The following is an 18,463-nucleotide window of genomic DNA, read 5'->3' on the forward strand; positions in this document are numbered from 1 at the left end:
TTTATTTAATCTCATCGTGAAATTGATTCACAGTTGCATTGCAAAATTAAAATAATATTATATCAAAATGTGGGTTTAGAGCAAATTTTTCTTTCTTTGCTTATTTCCAATAATTTTTTTTTGTACTGCCATGTAAATCAGCTCATAAAATTTAAAGGCAATTTATAACCTCTTCCTTTCCCCAGTCCACCTATGTGGACCATCGCTTCTAAAAACACGCTAAAGGAAAATTTATATTTTTTCCTTCTCTGAAACAGTCATGGATATTTAAGATTTTTTGGGACTCCGCAATAGATGCAGAACATGTAAATTATTTGAGTAGAAATTCACAAAACAGTAACGAATTTTGAAAAATGGCACTAAATCCACATGCTCGAAAGGTAACTAATTTGAAATATTATATAATTTACTTATAATCTTTTGACTTAGTAGTTATGTGTTCGCTGGTTTCGTAACTTAAAATATCGTCTGCGCTAATTAATTAGCATATTCGAGGTCACCCCTTCAAACCATTAAGAATGAGTCCTAGAATGTGAAGATCCGATTATTAGATCAAAAGTTATTCAGGGTGGTTCGTTTTTTTTTTTTTTTTTTTTGGCGCACTGTACCTTAATGTAAGACAATTAAAATACACATAAAAATATTACTAAATAGATTTAAAATTGAATACTTATAATACTATGAGCTTTCACTTCCCTACTACGTTATTATAAATTTTGCCTTACGTACCAAGGTACTTGCATGTTCTTGACTGTATTTTTAAATATTAGGTAATTACAAATTTAAAAGCTTCATACAGAGAAACGTTCTTTCTCTTTTTAAGAAGCCTTATAAAAATCATTATATGAAGACCTTTCATTTCAAAACATATTAGTCGTTATAAAATACTTCTTTATCATATATTTTGCAATAAATATAATTATCTTTTTTCATTTCAAAGACGTTTATTTGTTAGTTTAAGATTTGTAAATAAAAAAAAAATTTTTTTTTTCTCCCCGCACTTTTGACTTAATGTATATTCGTAAATGATGTAAGTTTCTTTCTTTGTATTTTAAAAATTTTGTTGCGTATAATTTACACAATGTATCTTTACTTTTGTTATTGCTACTTTTTTTTAAAAAATAATAAAAATCTAAAGTTAGTTTGATTTTGCTTAAAATTTATGTTAAAAGAAACACCATTTACTTTGCTATTAATTTGTTTAAATAACATCAAAATAATGTTTAAATATTTGAAAAAAAGTATTACGTAATTAGTATTAATAATTATTTTTTTAGAAGTCTATACCATAAATTGAAGTTTAAGTAGAAATTTTTGAGTGAAATTTTAGTTAAATTCCTTATTTTTTTTATTAAAAAATATTATTTTAGTTATTTTTTTTAATAAGAATGTTGCCTTGAAAGTGTAGTATATAATATGAAATAAATGTGAAATTATGACGTTTGTCAAACTTTCTATATCAGATAAACAGTTGAAACTTAACTTTTTCAACATAGATTAACATACTTGAATAGAGATTCTGTAAGTAAGTGTTTATTTTATTTCTGTTTAGCTTTGATTTTCTGTTTCATTACTCTTCTTTCTTTAAAACCTTGATTTTTCATTCTTGTATTTGTTTTTTCCTATGTTAACATTCTGCATGAGATTTTTTTTTTTATCACCTGTACCTGTTACTTTCCCCGGTCCTGATATCACGAAGGTAAGACCGTTATTTTTCGCTCTCCCCGTCGTGATGTCATGATCGAGTTTCCTTATTTTTAGCAGAAGTACTTGGAAAAAAATAAAAAAACGACCCAGAACAAACGAACAGTAAATCTTTCTGAAACAGAACGCGCCCAACAGTTGAAGAACAATTTTTCAATAATTTTTTCCTTTCTATTATCAACAAACTTGCAGCCTATAACTTTCGATTTCGTGATTGCATACTGTTACAGATGTGGGTATTACGGTAAAATACATTTTATTTTTTGCTTAAATTTATTACAAATTAAAGTGAAGTCAACATTGCTTACTTTGTTCCAATAAATAAATGTGATTTCAGAACGTGTAGAACTGTAATAGTTATGGAATATTCTTTATAGAATAGTTTATATTATTTCTGAATCTATATAATTCGGAAAACAACAATTGGCGATCGCAACGCTCGAATACGCCATCTGGGGAGAGACCGGTTTTATTCTTTTGCCCCTTCTCCCTTCCCTCTCCTCTTTTCAGTACTATGATATTTTCCCTTTTCTTAATATTTTTCCTTTTTATTTAATAAGAATATTTTTTAAAATTTCCGTGATGCTTTTTTTAGAACTATGTTTAATGTAGTTTTCAGTTCCTAACTTAAAAGATTTTAATCTAGATGAAAATCAAGAGAGAGACTAACGTATTTCCTTCCTCTATGACTCTCCACACGCTACTGGGGAAAGCATGTGAAGTGTTACCATAGGTAGAGAGTTCTGCTCTACGCCACCTGCAGCCCATTTCGATCGCCAATAAAGAATCATCCGAATTACTTGAAATAGTATCATTTGTGTTGATTATCAATAATTTTTTTATCGTTTTCTTGGCAAGTATTTTTTAATTTTAAATGAATAATTTCAACTATTCTGTTTTTAAGCTACATATGGATGGCGTTTCCAGTAGAAAAGTGAACAATCTCGAGCTCGGGACCTACTCTAGTTCCGGTTAAAAAGTTTGCAGCTGCTTATTACATGTTATTCTGACAGGCGATGTTTTCAAACGGATAATTTTGTTTTCAATAAAAGAAATAAATTAGATAATTTCTGAGCTCAAATCTGCTGTATTTCATAAGATATTAATGTTATTATGTAATTCTGGGGAGTTTGGAGTGAAAATTTGTTTTAGTTATTTTGTTATTTATTATTAAAAAAGGTGACATGGCTGCTAGATTTTGAATAACTCGCTTTTTTGGCAGTCTTGATTTGGCCTCTTTCCATTTGTTTATTACTGTTTGCTCGTGTAGTAAGCTGTGCACTATCTTACGTTAGTGTTAACACTTTTAGTATTGTAAACACAAGTATTGTTAGCATTGTAAACATAAGTAATAAGTAATCAAATACATTGTTTGCAAGGATCTCAAAGCACAATGAAACCAAATGGCTTTAAAATACAACTGAAACAGTAACCCGGAAATTTAGGCAGTCCCGAGCTTGCAGCGTTCCCTAGTGTAGAAAACACCATCCATTCAAATTCATATCGAGATCTTATAATTATAAAATTTTGTTGTGTGATAAGTCATCTAAAAGTAATGAAGGGATTATGTATACATTATTTTAAAATAAAATTTTCAAATGAAGAATATTTCATTTGGAATCCTCCGGATAAGCAGGTAAGTGTTATGATTTTTATGATAAAAAATTTACTTGTAAATAATTTTTTTCTTCCTAATTTGATGATATTTCTCTACAGAACGGTTTTTTACGTCTGGTTAAGAGCTTTAAGACTGGAAAAAAGGAACAATATGAAAGTTTTTTATTTAAATATGAGGAATTTTTAGAATCGTTTTTTTTAATAGTAAGCATTCTTTATTTCACGTTTTTTAATTTATAAACAATATTTTTTAATGAGTTTTAGATTTTTTGATAAAAATCGTTATCTTAAGCTCTTTTTGCAAAATTAAAAGATATTATATTATATACTTCTGTAAACTTTTCCCATGATTTTAATGTTTGAAGTACTATAATTCAGAAAAGTATGGAATGTAAAATTTAAAAAGACTTTCCGTACTAGATCATTAAATTTAGAAGTAGAACGAATTAGATTAGATCAGTATTTTAGAATTATATCAGTAGAACGATTTCTCATTCTCTAGGTTTTAACTCTAATTACAAGATTTTTAACAAATATTTTCCGATGTGTTTTAGATGTTCCTTCTCTTAAGAAAAGATAATCCATTTGTTTTCCCTTGCATACGAAAGAATATCACACATTTTTCTTTTTTTAAATTTAATAAGCCAATAAAGAAGGAACATTACCATGCTACACTGAAGAGATCTCCAGTGCAACTGGTTAGAGCCCCTGATAGTATAGGAGGCTTACAACTGATGATCCTGTTGTTTTGCTAGCAGGAATTCATCTCAAATAACAACGCCCCCTACATCTTTCGCGAATTCACTAGTAACTGATACAGTGAAAATAAACCATTCTCACTAATGTGGTGGCGCACTACCAATAGCCAGATTGATGAAACATATTATTATTCAGTACTTTCAGCAAAAGACTCACCAACCACCTTCCATTTTTTCTGGACTGCGGTTGAAAGTGTGGCCGTGCGACAACTGCACGTTGTGAGCGCATTAACGCAAAATCATCATTTATCTCTGCTGCTCTGATTTCCCTTGTTTACAAGTGAGGTGAATTACAACTTAACTTTTGCCGGTGAAGTTGACGTGTTGTTTCTGTTTACAGCAAGCAACTAGCAACTGGAATATTAAGTTATATTCTGTGCATACGGTGTACTTAATCTTATTATAGTAAAAAGATATTTTATTCAATCAAGATGCTAGAATGTTTAGATGATCTTAAGCGCATGAATAAGCGCCAAGTAAGAATTTGAATAATTTGTTACATTTATTAATTCTATTATGTTGGATTTCATCAAGATCTGAAAATGATATGTAGCCTCTTACTTTTAATTGATTTTCTATATTTGTGTCTTTAATTGCCTGTTCGCATTTTTCCTTTTAAAAGTTGTTTATCATCAGACAAAAGTTAGATATGAAATTAATGTTTGTTATTTCAATCTTGAAATGTCAATTTTCTTTATAGTGTTGTATTTTTATTGCATTCGGGATACGAAATTGAAAATTGTGATATTATATTTATTTAAACTTCTTATCTTTTTTTTTTGTTGCTTCTAATTAATATGTATTGATTTTCATTTCTTTTAAACTTTTAAACTCGTTCAGCCAGAATGTGTTCTGCAGTACTATAAGAATTAGTTGGGAATTTGTAGTTATAGAAGTTGACCTACTTGTATTGCCATCTTATCTTTGCAGGATATTTCGTAAGGACCGTTAAATTGTCAATGGTGAATTGTTTACTTAACAAATAATCCATGTTGTACCTATATTTATGTATTTTTAAGCCATGGTTCTATAACTCCTATATTATGCTTATTTAAAATTTGATAAATTTTTTTCAAGCATAGTTAATTAAGTATAACTATTAACATTTATTTATCACGTATATATTTGAATTTGGCCATAAATTGTCAAATTTATTTGAGATAGTTTTGATCATTGGCTTAGTATGCAGTGGATCTATGTCTCCTTTAAGAATTAATAACATCAAAAAGCTCCTTAAAATTTATCTATCAAATGTAAAGAATTTTATAAATCATCAATGATTTAAATTTAGCCTAGGTAAAACCAGCTAAGAAATTAAAAAAAAAGAAGAATCATTTTGTAGGTATTAACCAGTTGGAATTTTTTTTTAGATTTGAAACTTTTAACATTAGTCTAATTGTGAATATGAATCTTGTTCCACTCAAACATTTAAAGTTTGTGATTTTGACACGGTGTTGCATAGTATTTGTGATCTTGTTGCAAAACTATTCTCAAAATCTTGGGTTTCAAGTGTGAAAATTATTTACTACATTACAGCTTGCTTCTTCCAAGATATAAAACAAAATTATAAGATACTACAGGGCTGATTGTGCTCCGGAAAAAAATCCGGATTTTTCGCTAACAGTGATCAGGAAGTTTCCGGAGATCGAAGGTCCGGACGCTTAAAAAAATCATAGATCACGGAAATTTCCGGAAATCAAATATTCAAAGGTGGAATTTAAAAACACAGTTTATTTTATGCTTGTAATATTATTTAAAAATATAACTTTAGGGAAAACGGTAGTTTCTCAAAATACTTTTTCTTAAAATTTTATTTTGTGTCTTGTAAGAAACGATAAATCCATATTTTTATCATAATTTTGTGTTGATTTTTTAATATAATTTTTAATTTTCACAAATTATGTCTAAATTTTCACAAAATAGGTACCTCTCAGGAAAACCTAGACAGGCCACTGATTTTTTAACAGTAAATAGTTATTATACCTAATCATAAACTCAAGAAAGAAAGACATATTTGTAAATTTTAATTATTTCTCCAGGTCATCATAGGTATGTGTAAATGGTATAGATATGTATAAAATTTTAAAAATATTTTAGGTAAACTAAGAAATATTGAGAGGAAGGAAAAAAAAAACTTGTTTAAATTTTTTTCTAATTTTTCAATTTAAATTGTTTTTTTTTTTTTTTTTTTTACTCAAATTTTCTGCAATTTTGACTTGGGCTCACAATCACCCCTGATACTATATAATATACATTGCAATTTGACAATTTTGTATCACATATCTGTCAGTTTTTAATAAAACATGTGTTTATTAATCTAAAAAATTTTGTTTTATGGCCTTTTTATTTACTATTATGTTTTACTTAAATTTACTCTGCATGTAAAAAAAAAAAAAGGTCGCAAAGGAATTGGTTGCGGGGTATTAAAAATATTTTTAACTGCTTAAATCCATGCTCTCAGTATATCTGTAAAGCATTAACCCACAAATCAAATGTATAGTAAACTATTTAGTACAACTAATTTTTTTATTATTATCTCTTGGAATGAATTTTAAATAAATTTATTTTTAGTAGCTCTATATATACTCTCTATATATTTTGTTTTAATAGATCTATCTTATCAAATAATAATTTGACTTGGTCAGGAAAATCTGAAATTGTCTGAGACTGATTTTAGGAGAAAAAAAATCAGGAAAAATGTAAATTTTGGAGAAATCCTAGTAAATCCTGCAACAAATGTACCTAAATTTTCAAAAATAATGAATAGCCAATGGAGTTCTATGTAAAATGAGCTGAACATCAAAATTTTTTTTTTTTTTTTTTGTAAAATGCTCTGACATAGTTAAATTTTTGTAGATTACATAAAATTAGAATATTAATTTATGAAAAATACTATGTTATAACACAATGAAACCTGCCGGGAGTGTCTCTCCGTTCCACAGTAAAATAGTCGTTCTTAGAGGTTACCTCCATTTATTTCAAAATTGTTGTAAAAGGTGCATCATCTTTGGCAGACAATTTTAATTTTAGTCTGTGTCATTTTTTTGGTGCAGTAATGTCATGAAAAGACGTATTGATTAATAAAATTTAGCGTCTACTTGCAACCTGGGGGCCATTCACAGCTCGCCATTTGTTAATGTGCGGCTCACAAAAGCTTCTGAACACATTAAAAAAAATGTTTTTTTTTAAAGATAAAAAATGTCAAAAATTTTTAATTGCATATTTGAGTCATCACTTTTCGACGAGTTCAATTACAATTATCTAGATTCTATTGTAAATCTATGTTTCTCGATTGCTTTTTCTGTCGTAATTGCTTCGGAATTTTGCATGGTTTTTAAAACACGCAATATACTTATAATACAATGTTGAATTTTGAACTTGATTAATCACTTTTTGCTTAACTTTATTTTTGCTGATTTCATCTTAAATCCATGAGATTTTTCGATCTTTTTTTCTTCTTCTTTTTGTCGGGAATAAATAAATACATTAAATATTCTTTGTCGTTTCTGTAATGTAATTAAATTCTTTTTGTACTCAAAAAATATTATGAGCTTGCAGATACTTATGGATTGTGTGGGCTGATACTTTTTTTTTTTATCTTACTGTTCCTGTTATTAAACTGTTACATTGAGTATTTAATTTTTTCTGGTTTTCGAACAAAATATTCTTTTTACAAATAATTTATATACTTATATATAATTGATAGGTATACTAAAAATTTCTTGTTAAATTAGTTTTTGAAATTTTGATTTTTACATATTATTGGTGAATATTGCATAGTATTTGATGTATTTTTCTATCAAAATACTAAGATTTCATAGCTTTTTATGTAAAGAGTGATGGTCATATTAATTTTTAATTTTGTTTGTGTTTTCAGCTGCTTTATCAATTTTTGAATTTTGGCATGATAGTATCTTCTGCTTTAATGATTTGGAAAGGTTTAATGGTTGTAACTGGAAGTGAAAGTCCAATTGTTGTTGTTTTAAGGTAATTTTCTTTTTTAAAAAAATTGCTCTGTATTTGGTTTTACAAAAATTCTTTCATATTATTTAAACTTCTGATATAAAAGTGAGTCATTATTTTATGCGTTTATTATAACCTTGTTGTCTGACTTAGAGAGTGCAAAACTGTCTGCAAACATGAAATTTCGGTTAAAAAACAAGCAATTTCAATTAATTTCTGTGAGATAGTTATATTTTTTTTAAAAATGTTTTAATTTTTATAAAACTCTATATTGATTTATATCTTAGGGATTAGTTTGGTAAAAACCAAAAAAAACTTAAAATAGAAATCCGAAAATGTTCTGTCAAAAAGCACTTTTTATATAATAATAATAATAAAAGAATACCTGAAATTTAAGCAAAAACAAAGTTTATGCTGGAAGGATTTATCCATGAAATGTTATCAACGTTTTAATAAAAATATCAATGCAAGCTATTATTTATTTAAATCACATGTACTATATGAATCTCAATGTGTGATTATTAAATGATGTGAATAGGAATCTCTATTATTAGTTTTAAAATCCTTTAAATATGAATATAAATTTTTGATTTTAAAATAGCATTAATATGAATATTCATGTTTGATTTTAAAATCGAGTGGAATACAAGTTGCCTTGTAAAATGTTTATGTGTTGAATATGAATCATAATACTGGTTTTGTAAATCAAGTGAATATAAAATTCGGTATTTGATTAAAAAATAATAATAATAGGAAACTCAATCCACGATCTTAAATTGCTTAAATGTGATTCACGATGTGTGATTGTAAAATCATAACAACGTGAATTGCAATGCGTGATTTTAAATTATTTTAATTTTCTTTCAAATCGTGTTTCCATAGGTAGGAAAAAGTGTAAAAACAATTCTTTTTTAGTCGGGAATTTGACAAAAATGTACATTCTTAGAAAAAGTCTTTTTTTTTATTAAATTGAAAAAAAAAAACATTTAGAAAAAACTCATTCCTAATATCAGTATGCCTGAAAGTGAAATCTAATGACATAATTGTGGAAAACGTGCCACTGTGTTAAGCAGAAAAATATTATCTTATTAATCTCTGCACGTTTGAATAAGGAAATTTTGATTTTTTCTTTTTCTTTCTTTAATTATATAAAAAAAAATTACGTGATATTGACAAATTTTCTCGGAACAGCATTTACTTTTTTGTGTAGGTATGTTATACATATTTGCTTGTTATCTTAATAATGTTGTTAAGTTCTTATGTGCTTATTACTTGGTTATGTACTCTTTATTACAGTAACCCTAGTAATTACAACTAATTTTTTCTTCCACATTTTTGTCTTTAATGAAAAATTTGCTATGGCACTCACTGCTATGCAAAGCAGGTAAAAAAATTCTTGTATCAATCTCTGCCGGATTGACCTGCATGTTTGAGTAGAGGAATTTTTCTTTTTTTTTTCTTCTTTTTTTAAATATTAAAAAATTTTAGTCGATGTTGACAAATTTTTTGCGAATGACGTTTGCATATTTGTGCATATTATACATATTTGCTTGTTACCTGAATAATGTTGTTAAACTTATATATGCTTATAACTTGGTTATGTACTCTTTATTACTATTAGTAACCTGAAAAATTATAAAAAAAATTTTCTCTTTTATTTTTTTGTCTTTGAAAAACTTACTATGGCACGTAGTGAATACCTTAAATGTATGCAATACTAAGTGGTTTCATTTGTAATTTGGTTTAAATAACTGAGTTTTCACCTGTATTTATATTCAAGTGCTTCTCTATAAGGTAATGTGATAAAGACTTAAATACATATTTAAACTTTTTTCAAATTCAGTTTAATATTGAAAAAAAATTAATAAATAAAAGATAATAAATAACATGATTTAACTAGTGTCATAATGTTCACTTTTATGTGATTTGCAAATTTTCCGACTGAAACTTAATTATATTTTATCTTGATTTTATAGTTTAAAAGCTTCATTCGTGATTAATCCATTTATTTAGAAATAAATAACAGTTTTTTATGTATGCGATAAATATATATTAATTTACACTGTATTATTGTAGTGGAAGTATGGAGCCTGCTTTTCACAGAGGGGATCTATTATTTCTGACCAATCATAGAGATGATCCAGTTCGTGTTGGGGATATAGTTGTCTTCAAAGTTGAAGGACGTGATATACCAATTGTTCATAGAGTCCTTAAAGTTCATGAAAAGTATTCATTTTTTACTATTGTTATTTTTAAAAATATTTATTGTACATATTTTATATATTTTTTAAACGTGGAATTGCTTTTTTTTAATTGTAATAATTTAATATTAATAATTTCTCTGAGTGCTACAGTAGACCAAATTGCCCTAAAACTTTCATGAATGAATTTGTTTACTGTAAAATTAAACAAAGTGGTAATCATTTCAATTTTTAATGTGTTTGTCAACTCAGTGATAAAATTTAATAATTTCAGTTTATAATTGTATATTTGTTGACTGTGTTATAATAAATTTACTTGGACTCAATAGGCCTTATCATTTGAGATGAAAGTATTCCAAAATTATAATTGTGTGCCAGCAAAAATTTTTGACGTGTTTTGATTATCTTAATTTTATAAAATTTGGTTATTTCTTTATTTATGTAATATTCTCTAATAATAATATGTAACAACTACCAGCAACCACACCCTACCTCTTCTGATCTTGAACTTTACTCCCTGAAGAAATCCCAGCTTCTCAGGGACTGGCTGATTCCCCCCACCCACCATTGGTACAAAGGAAATGAGCCTGGAGTTTCTTTGACTCTTCCCTTTGAAAGGAGAGTCTGCACCACCCTCTCCCGCCTTGCTACCGGCCATCTAAAAGGTTTATTATTTTCTGAAGGAACTAAAACCTACCCCCCCTGCCCTAAAGGACATTTACACTGGGCTTCCGCCAATCATATCCTGGACTGTCTTGGTCTTCTCTGGGAAGACATCTACTCTACTCCTCTTTTGGTCTTCGATTTCATCCAGGTCAATTGGTCTACAGATCTGGTCTGACTTAGTCAGGCCACATGAAGATAAGCAACAGCAACAAAGTGGTGCAGAATATGACTGATTAAACCAATGAGATTCCGAGAAAATTTAGGCAGCCCTAGAAAAGCTTTAGATGAAAAAAAAATTTAAAAAAAAACTTGCTATGAAATTTTTTTTATTTATAAAAAATTTGTTGCTTCACAAATTTTTTCCTGTAAAAGAAGATTAAAAAAAATTGCTTAAATAAAATTGAATCAAGTCAATAAAATCCTGCTATTTTTAATACAATATAAAATGGAAATTGGTGCTGATTTGAGTAATCACTTCCTGTCATGCTCGATTTGTACCTATCCCACCATGCTTTTGATATTGACTCAAGAAAGAAATAATCTCTCATAGACAAAGGGACAATCCGATAGAATAGAAAGAATGTAAAATAATAATTATAATAATAAACAAGTCTCATCAAAATAAAATTACAAACTTTGAAGAGAAAAAAATATTTTGATCTGTTAGAAAAACGTACAAAGCAAGATTTTCTTAAAAAGGGTGCTGTAAAATCCGGCATTATTCAACATTGACGTTATATATTGGCAATTTTCACGGACAAGCTAATGATGACGTAGGAAGCGGGATAACGTACGAAGCGGAGAGTGCAAAACTGTAATTTAGTTCCACTGTAATTTTATTTTGTATCAAAAAACAAATGCATATTTAACTATGGATAAATTACATGCTATTAAGGTAGTTATTTATTTAGCAATTTATTGAGAAAAATATTAAAAATTAATTTTATAGAGAAATCTAAACGTTGTTTCTTATGTGCATGTGCTGAATCTTAGTACTTATTGCAATATTTTTGTTACTGTGCATGTGATGAGGGAAAATTTAATTAATGACTATAGCACTAGACTTGCGATTCAGTGTTAACTTTTGTAGTGCAATATGGTAAATTCGGTATTTGATTGTGTTTCTTTGATTCCCCGATTGATTTGATAAATCTGAGCATGTTCTCCTTTTAAGTTTCTTTTTCTGGTATGGCACTCTGCACTGAGCAGTTTTTTCTGTATTTGAAAAGCTAGAATTTTTCCTTTATATATTCTTTGATATTAAGACTACTGCTTAATAGTTTTTGATAACTATTGCAAAAGTGACCAAAAGCTTTTTCTTACGTTATGAATAATTTGACGAAAAATAGTATGAAAAATTAGTTTTCATGTCAGGAGAGGTAAATGGCAACTCAAAATTTGACGTAGGACAGATAACAAAAAAGGGATTCATTGATTGACAAAAATTTGATCCAATTACATGTTTGGGAAGAATTTAACTAATTGACTATAGCACTAGACTTGTTGTAGCTCAGTATTGTATATTTTTTAAAGTATTTTGAAAGTATTCAAAAAATTTATTATTTTTAGTTTAGTATTTATTTTTTCCATAAAATATTTTGCATAAGGAATAAATATTTGTATAGTCCCAAATGAATGAGAAATGGAGACAAAAATATTTGTTGCACCCAATTTTAGATTGTTTTTCTTTGTTTTTTTTGATAAAGAGTAAGCGATGTATTATTCGAAAGCTGACATTTATTATGAAAGTATATTAATTTTTTGTTAGTTATAAATAACTTGCTTTTCATTTTACATTGGTTTCATTTCAATTTTATTTGCAGGAATAATGGCACTGTAAAAATATTAACTAAAGGTGATAATAACTCCGTTGATGACAGAGGACTGTATGCACCTGGACAGCTATGGTTGGAAAAGAAAGATATTGTTGGACGTGCAAGAGGGTAAAAATTCATTATAAATTAACTTTTTTTTAATAATAAGGTTCATAGAATTGAATTACCAAGATAAAATTTTAATTTTTTGCAATTTTCATCTCCTACAACTTAAGGAAATAGGACGATATTATATTGTGCCTTTTTTTTTAAATTAAAAATAATAACTGAAATAATTAAGGATCATTTAAGTCATTTTGTGCTTGAAAACACACCACAAACGTGAATGTGAAATTCGCAGGACAGATAAAGCATGTTGTGGTATGCAAATGATTAGCTTATCAGTGCATTCATTCTATCAGTACAGAGTTTGATCAAGATCGAATTGTGGCCTACCGGGATTGCTGTTTATTGTACTGTAGTATTGCTGCTCGCGTTGGTCGATATCTCCTGACTGTTAGCAGAATATAGAATCGATGGGTTTATGACGGTCATAAGGAACGCTGTTACAGGATCTAATCGTCACTAACAGCCGAGAAGACAGACGTGTTATCCTCATGGCCTTAAGGGTTCATACAGCTACCTCACAAACCCTGAGTCAACAAATGGGGTCACTTGCAAGACAGCAAGTGTCTGCATGAACAGTTTGACGACATTTGCAGTAGCATGGGCTGTCAGCACAATGGCCATGGCTTCGACTACCCTTAACGCTGCATCTCAAGCAGGAGCGCCTCCAATAGTGTGATCAACGACGAACCTGGGCGTGGGAATGTCATGATGTCAATCCAGATTCTGTATACAGCATCAAGATGGCCACATTGTGGAGAACGCCCATTGGCAGCTTGCATTCGGCATCATCATACTGGCCCATCACCTGAAGTAATGGTATGGGGTGCTATTGGATACACGTCTCGATCACTAGTTGTTCGCATTGCCGGCACTTTGAACAATGCACGACCGCATGTTGCCCGCACTGTCCTGACCTTCCTTGATACAGAACATGCTCGTCTGTTGCCCTGGCCAGCATGTTCTCCTGATCTCTCACCAATTGAAAACGTCTGGTCAACGGTTGCCGAACGACTGGCCAGCCACCACTCGTCGATGAATTGTGGCATGATGTTGAAGCTCCATGGAATGCTGTACCCGTCCATGCTATCCACTCTCTGTTTGACTCGATGCTCTGGAGATTAACTGCTGCTATCGCTGGCAGTGTGAGGCTGCTCTGAGTACTGATTCCTCAGGATCTATACTTCTAAATATCCTGAAAATTTAATCACTTGTTCTTCCAACTATAATGTATGTGCCCAATAAATATCATTCTGTTATTTGCATTTCTTTGCTGGTGGTGCAATTTTAATGGCCTGTAATATATATATATATATATATATATATATATATATATATATATTATATAGCTTTTATGTGATTTAAACCATCAAGAAATAATTTTTCCATTTAATTTATAAATAATTCTGTATAGCATGAACTATATTAATGAAACATGCTGTTTTAATTTTGATTTAACTAGAATAAAACTAGTTATTTCATTCAATATGGTGATATATGTCTTAAACCATTAAAATTCAATCATTAAATCAAAAGTTGTTTAATGCAATCCAGTTTTCTGTTTTCTTAGGGATGGTAGCAAAAGGGGAAGGAATATGAAGCTTTATAATTTTAATATTCATATCAGTTCAAATTGTTTAGTAAATTTTTGACCAGTGAATGATGTTGCACATAGTTATGTAATATAGACACACACGCTCACACCGTACGCAGATACATTAGCGCTGATTCTCCAATTTTGCAGATACTTTTTTAATATTTATTGTGATATAAAAAAAAGTATCAAGTGCAAGGTTGAAGAAAGTCAGTAATTAGTTGTATGTATGCTGCTCCTAAAGAGAAAAGATATAACTGCTACTTTAGTCCAAAGCTTAGCAATCCCATCATTAGCGGTCGAGCCTACAACCAGCTGATTGTTTACAACTCAATTCAACTATTGCTTTACAACAAAAATAAACGATTGTAGTGACAGTAGGAAATTATTTAATGTAATTTCGTTTGGAGCGAAATTACTAATATTACTAAATATGATAATTACTTTATATGAATGTAGTTCTATGTTTAACGATTAATATTAATCTGCATATATATATATATATTGTCAAATATAAATGAAAATATCAAATAGTAACTGATTTCATATATTTAATAAAATTACTCTATTATCAAAAATATTATGAGCTTGCAGATATTTTTGGATTGTGTGCGCTGATACTTTGTTTTTATCTTACTATGATGTTGCGTTTTCACAATCTGCAGAATCTAATAACTGAGAACTAATCTACATTTTTGCTTTAGTTACACAAAACCTATTTAAAACTCAAATCTTAAATTTAGAATATGAATTAAGATCAGGTCAGGGTATAGGTATTAAAAGATTTGTTTTATTTAAAGAAATTTCAGTTAGGAAATTAATGATTATTTTGCAGAAATCCACCAGAGAGCAATTAATACCGATTTTCTTCTATTGCTACTTTAAACTTATAATACTTCTTTGATTGCTTTGTATAATAGAAACTATGGGAAAAAACTAAAATGACTAATTTGGTCAGAAAACTTAGGTTTATAAGGACAGTTCTGAATTATGCAAAATTATACTTGCTATAGAACCAAAACATAAGCAAAAAAAAATATTTTTTTTTTGTCCTTTAAATTTCTATTCATTAAGTTTCATTGTCTTTGTCAATTTTGAGTGCAATTTATATTTTTATTAATTTGCTTGCTCTTTTTCACTATATTTTTTATTTAAAAAAGTGATTTTTTCTGTTAGCTGCTTTGAAGATACTTAATTTAAATAAATTTATTGTTTTTTTTCATTCCAGATTTGTACCATATGTTGGTATAGTAACTATACTTATGAATGATTATCCTAAATTTAAAGTAAGTAACAAATTTGCTTAATCGATTTATCCGTAGAAATCAGTTGGACACTGTTTCTCATTTTTTTCCTTCTCTTTTGCAGTATGCGGTTTTAGGATGCCTTGGATTATTTGTACTTATTCATCGAGACTGAAAAAACAATTTTTTAAAAAAACGATGGATCATTGTTTACCATCAGGATCATTTTTGTCATGTGATGCTACTATGTAGATCACTTCATCTATAACCAGAACTTTTCTTCCCAAGTATTATTATAAATTTATTTAATTCATTTGAAAATGTTTGTTCAAAAGTTTATTTTAATTCGAAGAATATTGTCTCAAATGTTAATTGATCACAAATTTCAAAGCATGACAATTTCAAAACAAATATATTCAAAACATTATATATTTTTTTCGAACAAAGTTAAAGTGCAAAGAAACTTAAAGGAGGATGAAACAATTTTTTTTTCTTTGTCAATGTGTGCTATTTTAATCTGTAATAATCCAGATTTACTTCCATTTATATTTGAGCTTATGTGGACTGCTGATATTTTAAATTTTATTTGAAATTTTTTTATATATCAAGTTATTATTTCTTGCTGTTAAATAAAACGATAATAAGGTGTTTCTTTTCTATACTTTCTTTTGAAAGTTCCACACAAATTCTTTAAATTGTGAATTTCAGCATCTTTGTTTACGAGAAATCTGATATATAATGCTTATTATTTGTAATTTTGTTTGTTTTGTGGTGGACTGTTGGTTTTATAATGGATATATGATTCAAATTTGTATCTTGACTTGGATAAAGCAAATCTATTTTCTCTTTATATTGTTAAAAAATTTATTGCATCATGCACGCACAATTGTAAATTAATCCCCAATTGAATAAAATAATTAAATGCACTACATACAATTAAGATATGTCTATCCTAAATAAATAATCTTTATCTTGTTGAATTCAGATAATGTATTAATCTTTTGTAACTTATCCAGGTCATCAAGCAAAGTTTTATAATATATAATGGTTCAGTCGTTGTTCCTAGTGTATTAAAAATAAAACTAATATTGGTTTAACTTTTTATTTTATTTTTAAGGCTCTTACTAAGTGAAGGGCCAAAACTAGCTTACTTAAGAAAAATTATGATTCCTTAATATCCTAAGTGCTCAGTGTGAGTGTTTCAGTGAATTGATATTGCTTTAGAAACAAATTTATTTATTGTTCTGAACTTTATTTTTTTTTTTAAAAAAAGCTTTATGTAAAATACAGAACAATCACCAACTGTTCCAAATTTTAATTTTTACTTCTTTAATATTTTTTCCCTTTTGTTTTTAGTGCTTTTATATTTTGGAATAATATTTGTTGTTTATAATTTCTGTTGAGAAATAAATCAGTTTAAATTTGCAATATAAAAACAATGAAACTCTCAACATACAAAGATTACATCGGAATATATATTTTTTAAATATAATAATCATAATAAAAGTAATAGTTTAAAGTTAATCACATGTTAACGATATCCAATAAACTTTTTTGTAACTCATTTTCATGCAAGCTTATTGTGAAAAAATTTAGAAAATATTTTTTCTGTTACATTTTCTAAGTCAGAAATTCTTAAGCAAATTTAATCTGAACTCTCTTTTTAAAACTTGATGGCATTCCTTTATGCATTTATCTCTTTTTCTTTTTGGTCAAAAATGTTATAGAAAAAAATTTTGTTCTGTACTTTCATATCAGTAATTATAACTTAAAAGGTTTTGAAAATCTTGGTATTACCGTACTTTTCTACATAAATAAAAAAACTTTTCAGTTATTTTGTCTTCATTTAATGTATTCATTTATGTTTATTGTACATCCATTTAATTTTTATTGACGCATGCTTATACCGTAAGACTTCAATTTACGTGCAATCTAAACTGACAACTACAATGCTATAACTGACATTTTTCATACATATGAACATCACAACAAACATGTATATTTAATCTTAACTCTCTTTTTAAAATTTAATGGCATTCCTTTTGTTTTTTCTTTTTGGTCAAAAATGTTATAGAAAAAATTTTTGTGTTAAAGTTTATAAAATAGGGACTATAAGGAAAATCTTTTTTTTCTTTTTATTTAAAAGCATGAAAACTGTGAGAGTATAACCAATAACTTAAATATTTTATGTAGTTAATTACAATATTTATAATAAATATGGTGTCAATAAAAGTTAATGTGAACATTTATTTACCTAATTCATTGAAATATAAACATGCGTATATTTAATGCAAATTACAAACTGTAAATGCTGTAATTTAGGGAAGTTACACATATTTAATTCATTACATTATTGCATATTCTTAAATTTTAAAGAGTGAGTTTTATATAAAAACTGAAAATTTTCAAATTGCTAACAATAAATGTTGTTTACGTCGTTATTAGGCAGTTATATTCTCATTTAAATATTTGTGTTAACTGAGTAAAAAACATTTTGATCCCGATTTTACGTAACATACAAGAATCAAGAGAGGGGGAATTGATTGTTTATATTTCTGATTTATTAATTTTAATTTAATTGATTTTGAACATGCCTTCAAAATAAAATACAGTAACACCAAAAAATAAATAGAAAGTGATTTAACATTTTAACTTACTAGAACTTTAAATCAATGAGAACCCTGAGCTTCTTTCTTTGCAATGAGACAGTTCCATCTGGGGGTAATCGGAGACAATGATACATTACAAACATTTAAAAATTATGTCACTACCTTCG

The 18,463-nt window shown here is 28.1% G+C and overlaps 1 protein-coding gene across 1 annotated transcript; it reads left to right on the forward strand.

The window, feature by feature from the left end:
• The first annotated feature begins 4,109 nt into the window (after positions 1-4,109).
• Positions 4,110-17,521, forward strand: twr (signal peptidase complex catalytic subunit SEC11 homolog C twr). The gene is made up of 6 exons (XM_016061127.4): positions 4,110-4,555; positions 7,957-8,066; positions 10,119-10,268; positions 12,733-12,852; positions 15,672-15,729; positions 15,812-17,521. Exons 1-6 carry the CDS (start codon positions 4,511-4,513, stop codon positions 15,860-15,862), a joined length of 534 nt encoding a protein of 177 aa, XP_015916613.1. The 5' UTR covers positions 4,110-4,510; the 3' UTR covers positions 15,863-17,521.
• The last annotated feature ends 942 nt before the right edge of the window (positions 17,522-18,463 follow it).

Source organism: Parasteatoda tepidariorum, chromosome 7, assembly GCF_982258835.1.
Source record: "Parasteatoda tepidariorum strain Cologne lab strain chromosome 7, Ptep-v5.0, whole genome shotgun sequence".
Classification (NCBI taxonomy): domain Eukaryota; kingdom Metazoa; phylum Arthropoda; class Arachnida; order Araneae; family Theridiidae; genus Parasteatoda; species Parasteatoda tepidariorum.

Coding starts and splice junctions, on each gene's coding strand:
- twr (XM_016061127.4), top strand. CDS start 4,511: ATGCTAGAATGTTTAGATGATCTTAAGCGCATGAATAAGCGCCAA. Junction 8,067..10,118: donor CCAATTGTTGTTGTTTTAAG/GTAATTTTCTTT, acceptor GTATTATTGTAG/TGGAAGTATGGAGCCTGCTT. Junction 10,269..12,732: donor GTCCTTAAAGTTCATGAAAA/GTATTCATTTTT, acceptor TTTTATTTGCAG/GAATAATGGCACTGTAAAAA.